This window comes from Myotis myotis, unplaced genomic scaffold, assembly GCF_014108235.1.
Source record: "Myotis myotis isolate mMyoMyo1 unplaced genomic scaffold, mMyoMyo1.p scaffold_m19_p_1, whole genome shotgun sequence".
In the NCBI taxonomy this organism is placed as follows: domain Eukaryota; kingdom Metazoa; phylum Chordata; class Mammalia; order Chiroptera; family Vespertilionidae; genus Myotis; species Myotis myotis.
The window spans coordinates 90,630,435-90,651,224 of NW_023416313.1; the positions used below are offsets into that span (position 1 = coordinate 90,630,435).

Genomic DNA, 20,790 nt, shown 5'->3' on the forward strand with positions numbered 1-20,790 from the left:
TGCAATTCAGTTAGGATTCCCAGAGACCAGCATCAAAGGCTGGTAAAGGTTCCCAGGCTCAGAGTCTGATAATGATTCTCAGGCTCAGGGTGGCCTTGGCCATTCTGGTGTATTGATAACAAGGCCTCTATGCTCCCATTTGCCTTGACTATCTGGGGACACTGGCATGGTTCCCACAGAGAACATGAACTGGTTGCCTCCCCCAGGCACCTCGATGGGGGTGGAGGGGCCCAAAATCAAGATATGTGCCCTTGTACGGGAATTGAACCTCAGACCCTTCATGAGCAGGTTGGCACTCTAACCACTGAACAACACCTGCCGGGTCCCGTTTTCATTTAGATGATGGTTTCTTTTGCTGTGCAGAAGCTTTTTGGTTCAATGCAATTCCAATTGTTTATTTTTTCCTGTTTCTCTTGCCCTAGATGTACCAGTGAAAATTCTGCTCCGCACGATGTCTTGAGATTTTGCTGCCTATGTTGTCTTCTCGGATTTTTATGGTTTCACAGCTTACACTCAAGTCTTTTATCCATTTTGAGTTTATTCATGTGTATGGTATAAGTTGGCGGTCTAGTTTCATCTTTTTGCATGTGCCTGTCAAATTTTCCCAACACCATTTGTTGAAGAGAATCAAGAGATTTATTTTTTCCAGAGGAAACTGAAGAACTCAAAAATAAACTAATGAAAACATGGGAATTGTAGGGCTGGAAGTGAGAAACAAACTCTACTAAATATCATCAGAATTGTCACTTTGGACATAATCTAATTCAAACTCATCCTTTTATAGAGGATAAAATACAGTTAAAGGCTGGTGAAAATATAGAATGAGGAACAGAACCAAGTTTCCAGACTGCTTATACAGTTCATGTAAACTTTTGAGAGCTTTATGTGCTAGGCAGGCACTGGAGATACAGAAATAAACAAGAAAAGCCTTGACCTGCTTTCTTAGAGACCAGCATCAAATGTCAAACAGGTGTAATAAGTGTTACAGAGGAAATATACAGGATTCCAAGGGAGTCTTTAGGTTAGGGCAGTGGTCGGCAAACTGCGGCTCGCGAGCCACATGTGGCTCTTTGGCCCCTTGAGCGTGGCTCTCCCTAAGCCTTAGGAGTACCCTAATTAAATTTATAACAATGTACCTACCTATATAGTTTAAGTTTAAAAAATTTGACTCTCAAAAGAAATTTCAATCGTTGTACTGTTGATATTTGGCTCTGTTGACTAATGAGTTTGCCAACTACTGGGTTAGGGCATGTACCTAGGTTGCAGTTCCTTTCCAGCCCACAACCAATGTGTTTCTTTCACATCAATAATTCTGTCTTTCCTTCTCTCTTCCACTCTCTCTAAAAACCAATGGAAAAATATCCTCGGATGAGGATTAAAAAATTAAATAAAGTGCAAATGTCAAAGTTCTACCATTTCCAATCTGTCCTAATCTCCTCAGTCACTTTGACTATCTTTACCTGAATCTAGTTTGTGTAGAAATCAAAATGTTCCAAAACATTTTGTTTTGTTAACTTCTATTAATTGTTTTACAAATTTTCTAATCAAAGTAAAGCTGAATCAGAATAGAAAAAACAGGCAAGGATACACAGAAAGAAAAAGGATCCACTGAGCTCAGGGAAAAATTAGCCTATGATTCCTATAATTCAACACTTCAAGTGCCAAAGCAACCATCCCCAAATTACACACATACCAGTTCTTATATTTGCCACTTGGAATTCAGAAGAAACAATGGTAAAATAGTTGTCAGGTTCCCAGGCATGCCCAACAAGAGTCTATTCCATGACATATCTAAGCATAGTCTGAGTTCTAGACTCATTTACAGCTGGAGGCAGTGTGATATAGAAAGAGCACAACTGTGGAACCTGTGGAACCTGTCAGAGTTGGGCAGAAATCCTGGCTGCCAATTACTATCTGATCAAACAAAATTCATTTAACTTTTTTGAGTCCTAATTTCCAGATCTTTAAGAGAATATTGCCTATCATAGAGAGGTTTTACAAGGAGTAAAGATAATACAAATCAACCAGCAGCATCTATGACAAAATAAGTACTCAATAAATAGAAGCAAGTATATTATCCTCATCCCTTCTCTATTACCATCTTTTTTTATCCCCTATCCTGAAGTAAGCACCCTAACTCAGTAGTCATTAAATAGAACTTAGAGCCGAAACCGGTTTGGCTCAGTGGATAGAGCGTCGGCCTGCGGACTGAAAGGTCCCAGGTTCGATTCCGGTCAAGGGCATGTACCTGGGTTGCGGGCACATCCCTAGTGGGAGGTGTGCAGGAGGCAGCTGATCGATGTTTCTCTCTCATCGATGTTTCTAACTCTCTGTCTCTCTCCCTTCCTCTCTGTAAAAAATCAATAAAATATATTTTAAAAAAAAATAGAACTTAGAATATACAATCAGAAAATCTGGATTTAATTCCAGGCATTATCTCTTATGAGATATGGAACTTTAGACTAAGTATTGAATTTCTCTGAACCTTAAATTGCTCATGATAAATAAGTATTTTAATAATTGACTTCATTTATAAATTGGCATAAATTGTTCAGTACCAGAAATTTTAGCTTTTACCTATCCCAAACTGCTCCTGCTCAAAAATACCTGTCCTCCAAGATCAAGTGTGCACAATGAGCAAATTAGCACAAACTAGTGTCATAGGAGGAAGAAATAAACTACTAAGTAGCTCACTGATGAGATCCCCTTTATACTCCCAAACTTTAGAATATACTTGTTAACCCAAATAAAACTCTTTTATTGAAGGAAATCCTAGCCAAAATTTTAAATTAACTTAAGATGTTTCTGTCTTTACCCAACATAGAAATTTGCATTCTGAGAAACCTTTCTTAAGCAGTCTCTACTCATTTTAGCTTAGCTCACTTCCTGTTCCCCCAAAATAGTTCCCATGATAAAGGCAGTGTAGACCCTAAAGTAGAGCAAGTAAGTATGTTCAAGTTGAAGAGTAACTGTCCTTGACATAATCTACTAAAAAATATTCAAACTGGTCAAAAGATGGAAAAAGGGCAAAGATTTTTCTTTGTCTCTCTATAAAAAACACTTTCTATTTTAAATATTATTTCCCTGAAACAATTTCAAAAATCCTGTCCTGTTTGAGAGAATGTACTTTTTGGAAAAGTTTTGTTATTAATAATACAATTTAATAATTAAAGTAACGAACAACTCAAGGACTCAACCACACTAGAGCCAAAAGAACTTGTCAACTAAACACCTTAGTCTAGCTTTAGCTGGTTTGGTTCAGTGGATAGAGCGTCAGAATTCGAACTGAAGGATCCCATATTCTATTTCGGTCAGGGGCACATGCCTGGGTTGTGGGCTCGATCCCCATCCCCGATCCCCGGTCCCCAATCCCCGGTGGGGGGTATGCAAGAGGCAGCTGATCAATGATTCTCTCTCATCATTGATGTTTCTATGTATCTCTCTCTCCTTTCCTCTCTGAAATTAATAATCTACTTTTTTAAATAAATACTTTGGTGTAACTGGACAGTACTTCCAAACTGTAGGAAAACAACAAAATGAAAACTGAATTCTCAGGATAAAAATCACCTAGGCAGTAATTTAACTAACCTTAAGAAAATCCTCACAACATAAAAACCACATACTTGCCCTAGAGGAGATATATAATATGTAGGGTGTTGATTATAACCCAACCAGGTATACAAAGGATACAGAAAGATCTCAAAAGCCTTTCAAATGGGTATTTTTAGTTCTCTTAGTTCCCGATACACAGCACCAAAGTTAGCAGTACAACAGCTCACAAATCAGCTACCACATTAACTTCCACAAAGTCTTCATCATCTTCTAAGCCTGTCTGAGCCTCAGGATGGCACCTAATGCATCATGCAGTCCAAAGTTTAAAGGCTACTAAGATAAACATCTCTTTCCCCCAGTAAGATCAAAATACCTCACTGATGTAAAGGTTAGGACCACAAAAAAGAAAATTGGAGCCACTGATGGTGGCTCTTGGTACCATGGTACTAAGAGTACTAACATGTTTAAAAGAGGCTACATGAGAAATAATATGGCTTAATTAGGGATATTACCAATAAGTCAAAAAGTGCTTCCAAGTTACATGATGGTAGCAAGAGGGGAAAAGGAAAGCGGTCAGGTAGGGGGGAGAAAAAGCTTTACAGCAGACAACTACCTGGGAAAGAAATAGTCACCAGACAGGTTAAAACATGTTTGCATTTGCCAATACTTAGTAGTTGCCACACCATATACTTGTCAGATTTCCCAACATGCAAAACAAAACAAAACAAAAAAAAGACACCTTTGTGAAGTACTTATCTTCTGACTTCTATAATGAGATTACTTCTGGAATGGGGGCAATTTAACTTCCTGCCCTCTCCCTTTGACTCCATCAAAATCCTAAAAACCTGCAGCAAACTGAGATTCACCTCAATTTGAAGGCTTTTCATGTCAAGTTGAATAAAAGTTATTGCAATATCAATAAACTGTAAGATCACTTTTCTATTTGAAAACTATATCCACACTTCTACTAGATTTTAGAGTATTTTAAAAGGGCTAAAGTTTGTAAAAACAAGAAATAGAGTAGATGTGGCAGCCACTCAACAAGTTTATCAGTAAAATGCCTCAAGTAAAAGTTTTTTTAAAAAATTGTGAGAGAAACTCCTAGTAGTGCTACTGAGGATACCATGTTACTAATATGGAAACTGAGAAATATCCAAAATATTCTGAAAACAGAATCTTCTTCTAAAAATAGGGAGGATAAGCATTTGCCAACATAGAAACTACTGGTTCTTAAAAATGATCATCACGTGGGAAGCTTTCTATAAATACTTTAGCTCTGAACTGCAATAATCCTAATCTTTCAAAGAATATTTTGGTCATGCCTTATCACTAACAAGCGAATTTTTGGGTGCCATTATATTGACACAAAGTATTCTGCTACCTTTTTTTTTTTTACTTCAACCACAAACTGTTGGTTTATGAAAAGATCTACAAACCAATCTACCACACCACTGAATTCACTTTCAATCATTAAAATAAAAACAAGTATCTGTCACAGTTAAGGCCTCCGACTTTTTCTAATAAATCTACAATAACTAATACCGTATGGTTCTAAAACCGCATAGGCACGGCCATCACTTTGGAGGCATATCACATACATTGACTTAAGTTGGAAAGAGAGAAACCTTCAGGAAATCAGCAAGCGGCGACTACACCCTTGTACTTTAAGTTATTTAAGAAGCCAACCGTCCAAGAACTTTTGGGGACGGGAGTATTTAAGACACTTTCCACGTAAAGATCATTTGTGTCTTCAAATAACGCAGAGCCCTAACCCCCTCTAGACACACGGGATGGTGGGGCGGAAGTGAAAACGAGGGGGGAAGCCCGCCGTGAAGACGAGCGGGCAGGCGGAGACGCAACCCTTCAATTTAAAGGAATTTTGAGATGAACTTCTCCTAGACGCCCTCCCTCATTTCCCACTCGCTTCCTCCTCTCCGCGGGGAGGTCTGTGTAATTGTGACTCATGACCAATTTTTTTTTTAATAAATAAATGAAAGACACACCCTCCGGGTGGCACTGACATAATCGCCCCCACGGCACCCTCCCCTCCCCCGACACACACCCCGCTTCTCCTCTCGCTGCTGCTGCTGCTGCTCCTCCCCGCGCCTCCTCCCGGCCTCTTCCTCTCCCCGCTCCTGCCGCCCGGGACCCCGCTCCGAGCGGAGGCAACGAGGCTGCAGCTGGGACTCCGGCCACGAGCCCCGAGACCCGAGACGGGCAGGCTGCCTGCCGAGGGCCAGCGCCACTCGGGGGGCCGAGCCCGCGGCGGGTTCCCCGCGCCCTCGCCCATTTTCTCTCTCCCCTGCTCTGGGTTTCCACCACCTCAGCCACTTCCTGTATCGCAGCCCGACTCCCACAGCCCAGCCACTTGCCCCGACGGGGGCTGGCGGCGGGGACCGCGGCGGCCGCGGAGGTCGGGGCAGCTTCCCACCCCGCCCAGTGTGGGCTGGGCGCCCGGCGGCGGCGGCGGTGGGTCCTCAGCCCGCCCGCGCCTCACCTGTATGTAGTTGTTCTCACAGTAGTCCGCCACCCGGGTCAGGTTCTGGTAACTCTCTATCAGCGCCCTCTTGCCGGACGGGATCTCCTCCTCTAGTAACATCTGCAGCTCTGCCATTTTCCACCCCTCCGCATCGCTTCCTCTCGCGTTAAAGGGACAGGCGGCAGGGTCCGCGGAGACTCCGAGCGCCTCGCCGCCCGGATACAAGCCGCTCGCCCGCCCGCCCTCCCGCCCAGTATTGTGGGACTGCACCTCCTCCGCTTCCTCCTTGCCGTCTCCACCCCTTCCACCCACTTCGCGCGACGCCGCCAGCTCGTTCTCTCGCGAGCCTTCAGCCTTTCCCTCCTCCTCCCCCACCACGGGATTCCCCCCCAACCCCCTTTGACATGATCTTCTGGGAATTGTAGTTTCCCACAGCCTCCCCGTCGAAAGCGCATGCGTCCTAGAGAGCCCCGGAAAAGAGAACGCGGGCCACTCGGGGCAGACGGGTGCGGGGGGGAGGGGGGGGGAGTGCGGAGTTTCCTAAAAGCGCCGGAAGGGGGCGCGCCAGGGTGATTCCAGAGAAGAAAACATTTCCCGAGAAGGCTGTGAAACTGCAGAACTTTGAACATGGAACCTACCACACCCCATACTCCCACAATTTATTTCAGGATATATCATAGGTCTAAATATAAAATGTAAAGCAATAAAGTTTCTGTCAGAAAGCATACAGTAATTTCACAAGCTTGGGCAGGCAAAAGTTTCTTCACTAGAATACAATAAGTACTAACAAAAAAAAAAGGAAAAAATTGATAAATTGCTCTTTAATAAAATGAAAATATAACTCACTTTTTCCTGTTGCTGCGATAACAAATTTAGCAACAAGACAAAACTAATTAATTAGCTTACAGATCTGGAAATCAGAAGTCTTGGTTGGCTAACATTAATGTGTAGATAGGGCTTTGTTCCCTCTGGAGCTGCTAAGGAGGATGCATTTCCTTGCCTCCTTCAGCTTGTAGAGCCTATATGCATTCCTTAGTTCAAGGAATCCCTTCTTCCATCTCCAAGTCAACAGCAGAGCATCTCAAATCTCTCTGACTCTGCTTCTATCACCACATCTCCTTTTCTCTGACGCTGACCATCATCCCTCCCTCTTATAAGAACCCTATGATTACATAGGTTTCACCTAGATAACCCAAGATAATCTCCCCATCGCAAAATCCTTATCTTGATTACATCTACAACGTCCCTTTTGCCATGTAAAGTAATATACTCACAGTTTCCAGGAATAAGGACATGGACATCTTTGGAGGACCAATAGTCAGCCTACTATAGCCATTATTAAAATTAAAACATTTTGTTCATTAAAGGACACTAAGTAAAAAGAACCCTGGCCGGTGTGGCTCAGTTGGTTGGAACAGTGGCCCATACTCTGAAAGGTGGCTGGTTCAATTCCTGCTCAGGGTACATACCCAGGTTGCAAGTTTGAACCCAGGTCTGGCATGTGTGGGAGGCAGCCAAACGATGTTTCTCTCTCAAAACAATTTAAAAATAAATAAAAAGATAAGCCATAACACATACACTTGAAAGAGGATGCATTCCAGAATATACATTTTTAAACAACCTCCTCCAAGTCAATTAAAAGATAAACAATTGAGTGAAAAACAGACAAAAGAAGAAGACTGTACTTCACAAGAGGCCAAGAAATATATGAAAAGGCATTCAACTCATTACTCATCAAGGATATGCAAATTAAAACCATAATAAGATAACAGTACGCTCTAAGGATGCAGTGCAAAATTAAAAAGACTACATTGTGTATCCATTAGAATGGCTAAGATTTAAATCCCAATAACAGCAAGTGCTAGTGGAATGTGAAAAACTAGACTCAAATACATTACTGGCTACAAACTGCTACAGCCCCAGTGGAAAAGTTTATTAATGTCTTATCAAGCCAAACATACACCTAATATATAACCCAGCATCCTATTCCTAAATATTTACCAAGAGATGCGAAAATTTATATCCATACAATATCCATTATATAAATGTTTATAATAACTTTACTCATAATCGCAAAAAGCTGGGAACAATGCATATGTCCTTTAACTCTATGAACAAACTGGTATACCCAAACAATAGAGTACTATTCAGCTATAAAATGTAATAAACTATATACAAATACAAAGTCATGGATGAATCACAAATGCATTTTGCTAAGTGAAAGAAGCCAGACACCCCACTCCACATCCCAAAAAAGGCAGACAATATCTAGTGTTGACAAGAATGTATTGCATCTAACACACACACACACACAGTAGGGTATATACATGAGTATACAAGTATAAAAGGGCACAATCACTTTGGAAGTATCAATTTGGTTTGGCAGTACATATTTTTTTAAGTCCTCACAAGAGGATATTTTTCCCATTGATTTTTAGAGAGTGGAAGGAAGGGCGAGCGAGAGAGAAACATTGAGGTGAGAGACACATAGATTGGTTGCCTTCCAACATGCCCCGACCAGGGCTGGGCATCAAACTGGAACTGAGGTATCTACCCTTGACTGGGAATCAAATCTGCAACTCTTTGTTCCTCAGGCTGACACTCCAACCATTGAGCAAACCAGCCAGGGTTGGCAGCTCCTATTACATTGATTTTAGAAAGAGTGACAGGAGGGTGAGAAACAGAGAGAGAGATATACAAACATTGGTTGCCTCCCGCACGTGCCCTGACCAGGGCCTAGGATCCAGAATGCAATCAAGGTACCGGTATGTGACCTTGACTGGAATCGAATCCAGGACCCTTCAGTCCTTGAACCGATGCTCTATCCACTGAGCCAAACCGGCTAGGTCCTAGCAGCCGCTAGGACATCTGTGCTATTTCTGTAATATCTGAATTCTTTGTCACGTGTAGCCACCAAAATACCTACCCAGTTATTTTAATAGTAAGCAAATATTAGAGATTTCCTTTAATTCTTTCAACAAAGAAGTGTCCTAGCCTTTGCTGAGCAGCTGTATGTGTGTGCTGGGGCATCCCATGAGGGATGTCCGACTGCCCGTTTAGGCCCGATCCCAGTCGGACATCCCTCTCAAAATCCAGGTCTGCTGGCTCCCAACCGCTCGCCTGCCTGCCAGCCCAATCACCCCTAACTGCCCTCCCCTGCCGGCCTGGTCGCCCCTAACTGCCCTCCCCTGCTGGCCTGGTTGCCCTTAACTGTCCTCTCCTGCAGGCCTGGCCCCCCCAAACTGCCCTCCCCTGCAGGCCTGATCACCCCTAACTGCCCTCCCCTGCTGGCCTGATTGCCCACAACTGCCCTCCCCTGCTGGCCATCTTGTGTCCACATGGGGGCAGCCATCTTTGTGTGCTGGAGTGATGGTCAATTTGCATATTACATCTTTATCAGATAGGGTTAGAGGTCTGGTGCAGGAATTTCTGCATGGGTGGGTTCTGGCTGGTCCCCCCCAATCAGGGTGGAGGTGGGAGTGATCTGGGGTGGGGATGGCTGGGGGGAGGGGCCACAGGCAATTGGTGTCCTGGTCGAACTCCTGGTGGAACTCCAGGTTGAGGGGACAATTTGCATATTAGCCTTTTATTATATAGGATTTCATCCTTTCTCCACTAATAATTATTTATTTTTTTTAGCCTCACCTGAGGATATTTTTCCATTGAGTTCTAGAGAGTGGATAGGAGGGAGGAGGAAAAGGAGGAGAGAGAGGGAGAGAATGAAACATGTATGTGAGAGACACATTGATTGGTTGCCTCCTGCATATGCCCAAACTAGGGCCCAGAATAGAGCCTGCAAGCCTTCAACCAAGGTACCTGCCTTTGACTGGGAATCGAACCCATGACCCTGGATGACTTTCTAACTACTGAGAAACATCAACCAGGGCTCTACATTAATTTAAATATATATATATATATTTTTTTATTGATTTCAGAGAGGAAGAAAGAAGGGAGAGAGAAACATCAATGATGAGAGAGAATCATTGATCAGCTGCCTCCCATACACCCCACACTGGGGATGGAGCCCAAAACCTGGAAATGTGCCCTGACAGGGAAAAGAACCCCGACTTCATGGTTCATAGGTCCATGTTCAACCATTGAGCCACACCAGCTGGGCTCCACTAATTTTTAATGTCTGCCTATCTTTGGGTTCTTTATTCTGACCCGCTAAACTAGTTTTTTTTCAGTCAACATCACACTTATTAATTACTACTGATTGTTAAGTATGCTATTTTTCAGGGTCAATTCTTTGTGGTAGAGATTGTTATTTGTTCACCAAGTCCAATCCCCTCCCCCCCCCCGCATATTTATTATTTTTTTAAGAGATAATTTTTTTAAAATATATTTTTATTGATTTCAGAGAGGAAGGAAGAGGGAGAGAGAAATAGAAACATCAATGATAAAAGAGAATCATTGATTGGCTGCTTCTTGCACACCCCCTACTGGGAATCGAGCCCGCAACCTGGGCATGTGCCCTTGACCAGAATCAAACCCGGGAACCTTCAGTCCCAGGCCGATGCTCTATCCACTAAGCCAAACCAGCGAGGGCCTCTGCATATTTAGATAGACTAAAATTGCTTGAAGTTAAGTGGGACCAATGAAATGTTGGTGGAAAGTGGTTTTTGCCACTTCCAGACCTGGCTCCTAAAAATATCCCTTGAGATTCTCTATGCCTTCTCTCTAACCTCTTCTGACTGGATGCAGTGGAGCCAGGGTAAGACTCTAAGGTCCTACGGGATGATGAAGTCATTAGACAGAAGGATCCTGTATTCCTGGATGACTAAATGGAGTAGAATCCACCTTCCCCTGGCTCTTCTTCCACCAACTATTGCACTATGACATAATGAAAGGTAAACTTTATTGTGTTAAACCTCTGAGTTACTGCAGGTGTTGACTGTAGCAGTTAGCCTTCCCTAATAATAACTTTCCTTCATGTTCTTTTGAGATTCATCTTGTCTGTTCTGGGCCTTACTTTAGGGTTTTCAGTCAGTTTATAAAGTTCCTCAGAGTCCTGTGGGAATTATAATTGGAGTTATATTGTATTTATGGATTAATTTGAAAATATTTTTTATCTTTAAAGTTTTGAATATAATTAACATATGTCCATTTATCCAGGTCTTTTTATGCCCATTGATAAATTTTATGATTTTTCTTCTTTAAGGTATTACACATCTTTTATTTGTTTCTAGTGAAATTTATTTTTATTTTATTTTATTTGTTTCTAGTGGAATTTATTGCTAATACTTTGGAACTTATTGCTGTGATAAATTGATTTCTCTGATAACATTATTTAATTTATTACTTTACCAGATCACTATTGATTGATCTTATGTTCAACAAACTGCTGAACCTTTTCCTAGTTATAATAATTGTAGTTTCCCTTAAATTTTCTATGTAGATAACATATCATATGCAAATAATGAAATATTTACGTTTTCTTTCCTGATTCTTATATCTTATTCATTTTTTGTCTTGTGGTATTAAGACTTTATCCCCTAAAAGTCTGTAGTTTCAAAAGAAAGTGAAGATAAAAGTTTATAGTTTTACTTTTTTATGTTTAACTCTTTAATCTACTTGGGCTTGACATTTTTATTCCTAAATTCTAATAAGAAACTGAAGATTTTGTGTATTCATCTAAAATTATTTATCTTCTTGAACTCGTATTAATTTCAATAGAACTTCAGTCTACTCAATATTATTTTCTAGATAGACAATTGTATTATCTAAAAATAATAATTTTGTATATTTTTTCTTTTAAAATATTTATACCTCATTTCTTTTCTTTTTCTTATTTTATCTAATTGGCTATGATTTTCAGAAACATGGCTGGTGTCTTTATCTGCTATAAGAAGATACTGTAGCCTGGGTAGCTTAAACAACCGAAATTCATTTCTTACAGTCCTGGAGGTCCAAGGTCAAGGTGCCAGCTGATTTGGTTTCTGGTGAGAGCTCTCTACTGGCTTACAGATGACTGCCTACTTGCTGTGTTCTCACACAGTGGGTGCCAGTCCTATTGGAGTAGAGTCTGACCCTTATGACCTCACTTAAGCTTTAACATAGTAGTCATGTTGGGGTTAGGGCTTCAACCTAAGAATTTTTTTAAATATATTTTATTGATTTTTTACAGAGAGGAAGGGAGAGAGATAGAGAGTTAGAAACATCGATGAGAGAGAAACATCAATCAGCTGCCTCCTGCACACCCCCTACTGGGGATGTGCCCACAACCAAGGTACATGCCCTTGACCGGAATCGAACCTGGGACCTTTCAGTCCGCAGGCCGACGCTCTATCCGCTGAGCCAAACCGGTTACGGCCAACCTAAGAATTCTGAGGACACCAACATTCAGTCCATAACTGCCAAGGGTTGTTTTCTCTTTTTATTTCTGTTAGCAGATTTTAAATGTTTACCTTTGTATATATTCCTGGAATAAATTTTGTTTAGTCGCTCTGAGAACAACAATTAGAACAATTGTGGTGAATTTTGTATTGAGTCACCATTCTTAGAGAAGCTAGAACTGTATCTCCAGAATTCTCTTCCCTGTATTGTTCTAACTTAGGGTTGGCCATAAGAATTACTGCGAGATTTGGCAGAAAAAGTGAAGCAGCTCTGAAGGGTACCAGGCACAGAGTAGCAACGTGGCCCACAGTTTCTCTAAGTCTTAGGTCAGGCATGAGTTCAGCTCTATGGAGATTGGTGCCATTTTGTTCTGAAGGTTATCCATGTTATTGAGTTTAGAGGTGGTGAGATAATATAGGATTCAATTTGTCCTGATTAGTTCCACTTTGTCTTTAGGGGTTTCAGTTTGTGTTTGCTCTTCCCTATTTCACATCAGTTCCTGAATATAAGACATTCTGACTTACAGCAATTTTAGGCTCACCTCCAGACACAGAGGCCGTAGTCTTCTATAAGCCTCGTTACCAGCCTCACAAATATATAAAGTCTAATCCCTGTAATTAATCTTATGCCATATCAATCATAGTGGTCCTGCTTTCCAGATCAAATTGTAGCTGATACAAAAGTATATAGTCTATAGACTTATGAGCAAAGTACAAACTCCTTTGCATTGCATACATGACCTTTAACCAGCTTTTCATCCAATGCCTTGTCCCACCTTCCTTCATATCTATGGTTCCTTCACACGAACAAAGTTACTACTTATCACATATGGTGTGCGGTCCCACCTTTCCCTAGAATGGTTCTTTCCCATCTTCTCTGCTTGTAAATACCATTTCATCCCAGAAAAAAACAGTTCAAATGTTGCTTCCTCAGTGACATCTTCCCCATCTGCATCAGATACATTTGCCAGGTAATCACTCTCTTGTCTTCATGGCACTTAAAATTTTTTAATATAAATTTTAATTGAATTTTCACACACACAAAGAAAAATAAGCAAATCTTAGCTACATATTTTTTCCGACATATTTCAACAGAGTCCCACAAAGTGAACGTAGTCATGTAACAAGCACCTAATTCAAGAAACAGAACATTAACAGAACCCTGAAATTCCTTCACCCCCTTTCAGACACTATACCTCCAGCCTGAATTTGAACATACATTGGTTTTGCCGGATTTTGAACTTTGTATTAATGAAATCTTACATTTTTGTGGATCTAGATTCTTTTCCCTTAACACTATGTTTATGTGACGGGGCTGAATAGATGTGGTTCATTGCTCCCATTGCTCTTCAGTAGTTCATATTTACCTACTCTACTGCTGCTGGTCACTGAGTTGTTTCCCCGTTTGGGGCTATTTACCAAATAGTGCTGTTATAAACATGCTGTAAACCAGCTTATTCCAGAAGCTTAACAACGTTTTAAAAATGAAGTCCTAGATTAGAAATAAACACCCAACCCTTTTCTAAAAGAAATTTATTTTATTGATTTTTTACAGAGAGGAAGGGAGAGGGATAGAGAATTAGAAACATCCATCAGCTGCCTCCTGCACACTCCCCACCGGGGACGTGCCCACAACCAAGGTACATGCCCTTGACCGGAATCGAACCTGGGACCCTTGAGTCCGCAGGCCGACGCTCTATCCACTGAGCCAAACCGGTTAGGGCACAACCCTTTTTTAAAACTATGCATGACTGACTAAATTGGAACTGTAAAGAACGCTTAAGAACAAGAAAAAGGTAGGAAAAGCAGGAGATAGTAAACATATCAAGTCTTCCTAGTTTGAGTAAATTAGAAAAAATTATCAGTCTCTAACACGTTGGTGTTCTGTTAAAAGCCCAAGATCTAAAGCAAGCGTTTCTTTTTGTCTGGGCTGACTGACCCCAGGCTCTGCTACCAACTAAGGTGCGCGGCCTTGGGCAAATCAGGTAATGAGTCAATTTCCTCATTCGTACACACCTTCGCTTGTTTTTGGAATATGTCTCATAAGCTTGGCAAAAACCCGGCCGTCGTCCTTATTACCTGACGGCACTTTTGCTTTCTTATCCATAACCTCGAAGTTATTAAGCATCAGGAGCAGGAAATGAGATCCCAATTTTCTAACTGAAGTCTGACCACACCAGAACCCCTGCGATAAATACCGCAGCAGGTCCCTCTGGCGGAAGCGGATGTGGTATTCTGAATTTGTTCCAGGCGCGGCGCAGTAGGAAGGAGGGGTTTCTGCCGCGAGCGCTCAGGGGCCTGCGCACCCAGAAGCCTAACCGGAACAGGTGGGAGGAACACCAGCCTCCGGGAGGTGGAGTCCGGAAGCGCCAAGCCGAGGAAGACTACATTTCCCACAAGTCCTCGGGGCAGGCGTCAGGGACATTACCGAACAGGCCTTGCCCGGCAATACCCAGGTAAACGCCGGCACTGCGGCTTCGAGGGAAGAGTAATTGCTATAGGTTTGTAGTGGTAGATTTGTACTAGTAAACCTCCTAACCCATCCCGAACTGACAAGGACCTGGCGACTTTGGGGGTTTCCGGGCCGCCGGACTCCACCCCCACGACCCATCTCGGCCCCCCACAGTGGGCCTGGGAGCGATTTCTAGGGGCCTCGGGACACCGGGCTTGTGCAGGAAAGGTGACGGCCCGGGTACCGTCTAGGGCTGCCGATCCGCACAAGTTCCTCCCCCGCTCCCCCCCCCCCCCCCCCGTGGCCTATGAAATCGGGAAGGAGCTAGGCCGGGCTCCGCTTCCTGGGGGCTCCTTGTTAGAGAGGCAGGGGAGGGTGCGCTCCCTGTCCCGGCCAGACTGGCAGCAGGCGACCTGCCCCTCCTTCCTTTCGCTGTTGCTGGGACCAGCGTCCTTTCTCCTGGCGGCTAAAGCTGTCGGAGACTTGCGAGCCCAGCGCTGCGAAACACCTCCACGCATTATCCCGAAAACCTTTCATCCACCTTCGGGGTCGTGTAAAGATTGCCACGGGAGAGGCTAAGTTAACTTGACCTAGGTCACAGAACTTAAATGGTAGAATTTAAAAAAAAATGTTTTTATTGATTTTAGAGAGAGAAAGGGAAAGGGAGAGAGAGATTGAGAAACAGATTGGCTGCCTCCTGCACGCCTCTTATTGGGGATGAAGCCCACGACCCGGTCTCGTACCCAGGCCGGGAATGGGTCCAGGACCTCCAAGTGCCCGGGACCCATGCTCAGCCAACCGAGCCACCCCGGCCAGGGCTTAACTGGAAGAACTTCAGGTTCGCACCGAGCCTCTCCCGGTCTAAAGCCCTTTGTTTACGTCCCATCACCTTCCTCTAACCTTAACCTAACACGGCGGGCGCTGATGACCAGTCTTTTTTTTTTGGCCAGCAGTATGGACACGTGCTGCTCCCATGCTCGCCGCGCTGGTGTGTACGCCTGGGTCTCGTCTGTTCCAAAAGTGGACACCGCGCCCCCCGCCCTCCCATTTCACTCCTTTTCGCGGATCTCGGGCCCGTCGTCGTCGCGGCCGGGGGGCGGTGGGTGGAGTTTGCAGCGCGGCAGGGGCGGCGGCCACAGCCAGTGGGTCCTCCGCTGGCTCTGGGCGGGGCCGCGGGGCGGGCGCGGAGGGCCGGAGACCCCGCCGCGATGGGGGGTGTGGCCGCTCCGCCCGGGTCCCGCGGGTGGGAAAAGGGCTCCGCGACCGCCGGCGGCCCGAGCCCCTCCCCCTCCTGCTAGAGATGGTGTTCCTCTCGGTGAGTTCTGCCTCCGCGGGCCGGCTCCTGGGCTCGGTCACGCCCCCGGGAGGAGGCAGGAGCGGGGCCGCCCGGGTCGGGGTGCCCTGGATAGGGCAGGGGAGCTGGCCAGCTGGGCTGCTGGGCCGCCTCCCTTTGGGCATGTGTGACCCGCGGCCGGCGCTCCTTGTTCCAGTTTCATGCAGGCTCCTGGGAAAGCTGGTGCTGCTGCTTTCTGATTCCAGCCCACAGACCTTGCGACCGGGGCGGGCTCTGGCGGCTGGAGATGGCAGACACGAGATCCGTGCATGAAACCAGGTTTGAGGCGGCGGTGAAGGTGATCCAGAGTTTGCCCAAAAATGGTACGTGCACTGGGGGCCCCGGGGGAACAAGCCTCCCGCGGAGGCCTGGGAGGCCCCAGTTTCTGAACCTCACCTCTCCGTCATTCTCACCTCTTTTAATCTCTCTGCTTCGACCCTTGCTTACTTAACCCACTTCTTTTCTGCTTTAAAAGCAGTGTAACGAAAGGGAGGCATTATATGTGAATTGATTCCTTGCTGATTTTTCAAGCCTGAGACAAATACGTTATCCAGATTTTGAGTACCTTATAGTGTTGTTGAAAGCAAAAGCCTTGTTTTTTAATGACTGCGGATTTGGGTATGTTAAAAAACTGGCATGGGAGCCTGGTGGCGCATACTCACAAAATCTACTGTTTAAGCCTTTTGAAAACTTTGACATGAAGGGAAAGAAATGAAAGAACAAATACGGGCCGGGAAGGGCTGGGGGAAGAGGTCAATTGGGGAAAAAGGAGACATATGTAAAACTGTAGACAATAAAAAAAAAAAGAAACTGTTTTCACAGACAAGATCAAACACAATACCTCCCAAATCTTTACAAATTAGCTATTCATAACTTCTTTCAATGCAATAGAACCAACGCCAATGTAACGTTTAAATATTTCCTGTATGATATACAATACTTTCAACAATAAAGATCTTTTAAAAATTAAAAAAAGAAAGAACAACTACGTTCATTTGTAAAACTATTTATTGTAATATATATATATATATATTTACTACTTTTTTTTGCTATTGTACTAGTTTCTCCTTATTATACTCATATTAGACCTGGGAGAAAAGTAATTCAGGTTGTTCTTTTGTATTTAATGTGTCATTTCTCTGGCTACTTTGAAGATTTTTCTCTACCTTTGATTTTCTGCAATTTGACTAGGATGTGTCTAGGTATGGTTTTCTTCATATTTATTTTCTTTGGGGTTGCAGTACTGTTTGAATTTATAAGTTTATGTCTTTGACCGATGTGGGAAAGGTTAAGGCCATTATTCAAATTTTCAGGGTTTTGTTTTTTTTTCTGTGGAGAAGCTTATTTTTCACTTTCTATCTTCCTGCAATATATCCTTCTGAAAAAAACCCCCTATATTTTAAATGATGCTTTTAAGTACTATTATTGTGACAGAATGTAATACTAACTGAATACAACATTAATGTATGATTATAGTATTTAATATCATCTTCTCTATTCTTATGAATCATCATTTGGCTGCATATTGAACATTCAACACCATTTAATAAAAATTAATTAAGTGCAGATTCAAAAAGTTTGGAAACAAATATACACAAAATAGTATTCTTTTTTAAAAATATATTTTTATTGATTTCAGAAAGGTAGGGAGAAGGAGAGAGTGATAGAAACACCAATGATGAGAACCATTGATTGGCTGCCTCCTGCACTTATCTGAGCATGTGCCCTTGACCGGAATCAAACCCAGGACCCTTCAGTCCGCAGGCCCACTCTCTGTTCACAGAGCTGAACTGGCTAGGGCTAGTATTCCTTTGTAATGTCAACTATCAAATTGGAGGAGGAAATATGGGGGATTGAAAGGTAAGAGTGAGTGAACAAAATGTAAAGAAGTATTATAGGAACTTATTTAGGTAGTGATTTTATAAAATGTCTGATTAAGAGGGCTTATAGAAAGGCATGATTCTCAGAGTTTTGTATAAGTTGTACTATCATCTTTTCTCCTAAACTACATATTTTTATATATTTTTGAAAATTAATAAAGCTAGACTTACTGTGTCTAGTCTACTACCTTTATTGACATTACATATTCCTTATTATTTTTTACTTTCTTTTTTCTTTACATATCATTTATTAAGAAACCCATGTAAATGTAAATAAAGTTTCTATTAAATAATATTTAAGAAGATATTGCAGTTAAGATATCCTGCCAAATGGCACCTGTGTTGGACAATGTTCAAAATACTGTTATCTTCTGAAAGTAAATTGATATTGAGACAAAAGTTATGAATTATTAAATATTTACTTTTAAATTGTTTGGTTTGCCCTGGATTGTTTTTCAAAAAGTAAGATCATGTATATACTAGTACATATACATATTTATATCTCATACTAGAGGCCTGATGCATGAAATTCGTGCAAGAGTAGGCCTTCCTTCCCCCAGGCTGCCAGCAGGCACCCGGGACCTGGGCTTCCCTCGCAGCCCCGGATTTGTCTGAAAGGCCGTTGGAAGGACATCCAGTCTAATTAGCATATTATGTTTTTATTATTATTATAGATAATAAAAGCCTAACATGCTAAGTGTCAGGTCAGCTGTTCAACCAATCAAAGTGTAATATGCTAATGATATGCTAAGGCTGCTCAACCGCTTGCTATGACATGCACTGACCACCAGGAGGCAAACACTCTGGCTGGTAGGTGAGCTTGCTGCTGGGGTCCGGCCGATCAGGACTAAGTGAGATAGGTCGGACATGCCCGGGAGCCCTCCCGCGTTCCCTCCCCGGCCCCGATTGTGCACCGGTGGGGTCCCTCAGCCTGGCCTGTGCCCTCTCGCATCCGGAACCCCTCAGGGGATATCAGAGAGCCAGTTTCAGCCCAATCCCGCAGGCCAGGCCAAGGAACCCCACTGGTGTACGAATTCAGGCACTGGGCCTCTAGGCCTATATAATAAGAGAGTGATATGCTAATTAGTCAATATATGCTAATTAGTCATGTCTGAATATGCTAATTAGCCATGACCAGTATGCAAATTTACCATCACTACAACACACAAGATGGCCGCCCCATGTGGCCACAAGATGGCTGGCAGGGGAGGGTAGTTGGGGGGGGACCAGGCCTGCAGGGGAGGGCAATTGGGGGGGGGACCAGGTCTGCAGGGGAGGGCAGTTGGGGTGATCGGGCCAGCAGGGGAGGGCAGTTGGGGTGATCGGGCCAGCAGGGGAGGGCAGTTGGGGTGATCGGGCCAGCAGGGGAACAGTTAGGCACCGATCAGGCTGGCAGGGGAGCAGTTAGGGGCAATCAGGTAGACAGGCAGGCGAACAGTTGGGAGCAAGCAGTCCTGGATTGTGGGATTGGGCCTAAATGGGCAGTCAGACATCCCTTGAGGGGTTCCAGATTGAAGAGGTTGCAGGCTGGGCTGAGGGACACATCGCCCTTCTTCCCCCCCACCCCCCAGTGCATGAATTTCATGCACCAGGCCTCTAGTCTATACTAATAAAAGGCTAATATGCTAATTAGACCAGGCATCTTCCAGACAAAGCCACGGTGGCAGGGGCCTAGGCAGAGGTGGTTAGGAGCAATCAGGCCGGCAGGGGGGAGCAGTTAAAGGGTGATCGGGCTGGCAGGGGGGAGCAGTTGGGGGCAATCGGGCTGGCATGGGGGAGCAGTTAGGGGGCGATCAGGCCAGCAGGCAGAGGCGGTTAGTGGTGATCAGGCAGGTGAGCGGTTAGAAGCCAGAGGTCCTGGATTGCAAGAGTGATGTCTGACTGCCAGGATCGGTCCTAAACTGGCAGTAGGACATCCCCCGAGGGGTCCTGGATTGGAGAGGGTACAGGCCGGGCTGAAGGACCCTCCCCCCTGTGTATGAATTTCGTGCTCTAGTCTCTAGCCCTATATAATAAAAGGCTAATATGCAAATCGACGTAACTGCAGAATGACTGGTTGCTATGACATGCACTGACCACCAGGAGGGCAGACACTCAATACAGGAGCTGCCCCCTGGTGGTCAGTGCACTCCCACAGGGGGAGCACCGCTGGTGAGCGCCACGGTGGTGGCGGGAGCCTCTCCACCTCAGCAGCAGCACTAAGGATGTCCAACTGACAGCTAAGCTGTCAGTCATCCCCCATGGGTTCCCGGACTGCAAGAGGGTGCAGGCCAGGCTTAGGGACTCCCCACCGCCCAACCCAGTGCACTGGGCCTCTAGTATGTGTGTATATATATATTATTGCTTTCAGAAAGGAAGGGAGAGGGAGAGAGAGATAGAAACATCAATGATGAGAATCATTGATCGGCTGCCTCCTGAACATCCCCTACTGGGGATTGAGCCCACAACCCTGGCATGTGCCCTTGACCGGAATTGAACTCGGCACCCTTCAGTTGCAGGCTGATGCTCTATCCACTGAGTAAAACTGGCCAGAGCAATATATATATATACAATATATAATATGTTATATATTGTATATATTATATATATATTATATATATATAATGGCCTGTGCCCTCTCGAAGTCCAGGACCCCTCACACCTTACCGCCCACCTGCTCACTGCTCCTTACTGCTCAGCTTGTTGCTCCTTAGTGCTGCGTGGAGGTGGGAGAGACTCCCGCCACCACTGTTGCACTAACCAGCCGTGAGCCCGGCTTC

The 20,790-nt window shown here is 44.1% G+C and overlaps 2 protein-coding genes across 16 annotated transcripts in view; one reads left to right on the plus strand and one right to left on the minus strand.

Annotated features, from left to right (window-relative positions):
* ABI1 (abl interactor 1) overlaps positions 1-6,289 on the minus strand; it is a 96,196-nt gene extending 89,907 nt beyond the window's left edge. For 4 of the 9 annotated variants that reach the window (XM_036344563.1, XM_036344555.1, XM_036344527.1 and 1 more), the window contains exon 1: positions 6,050-6,287. In XM_036344563.1, coding sequence (XP_036200456.1) covers positions 6,050-6,166 — 117 coding nt within the window. In that variant the 5' untranslated portion in view covers positions 6,167-6,287. Of the gene's footprint in view, positions 1-6,049 lie in introns of all 9 variants that reach the window. The other 5 variants (XM_036344568.1, XM_036344536.1, XM_036344517.1 and 2 more) reach the window with 2 other exon arrangements.
* Positions 6,290-14,690: 8,401 nt separating this feature from the next.
* The window catches only part of ACBD5 (acyl-CoA binding domain containing 5), a 59,653-nt gene continuing 53,553 nt past the window's right edge, over positions 14,691-20,790 (plus strand). Inside the window, exons 1-2 of one of the 7 annotated variants that reach the window (XM_036344695.1) lie at positions 14,691-14,822; positions 16,309-16,474. In XM_036344695.1, the coding sequence (XP_036200588.1) occupies positions 16,399-16,474 (76 nt within the window). In that variant the 5' untranslated portion in view covers positions 14,691-14,822; positions 16,309-16,398. Of the gene's footprint in view, positions 14,868-15,225; positions 16,134-16,308; positions 16,475-20,790 lie in introns of those variants that run through there. The other 6 variants (XM_036344705.1, XM_036344715.1, XM_036344660.1 and 3 more) reach the window with 6 other exon arrangements.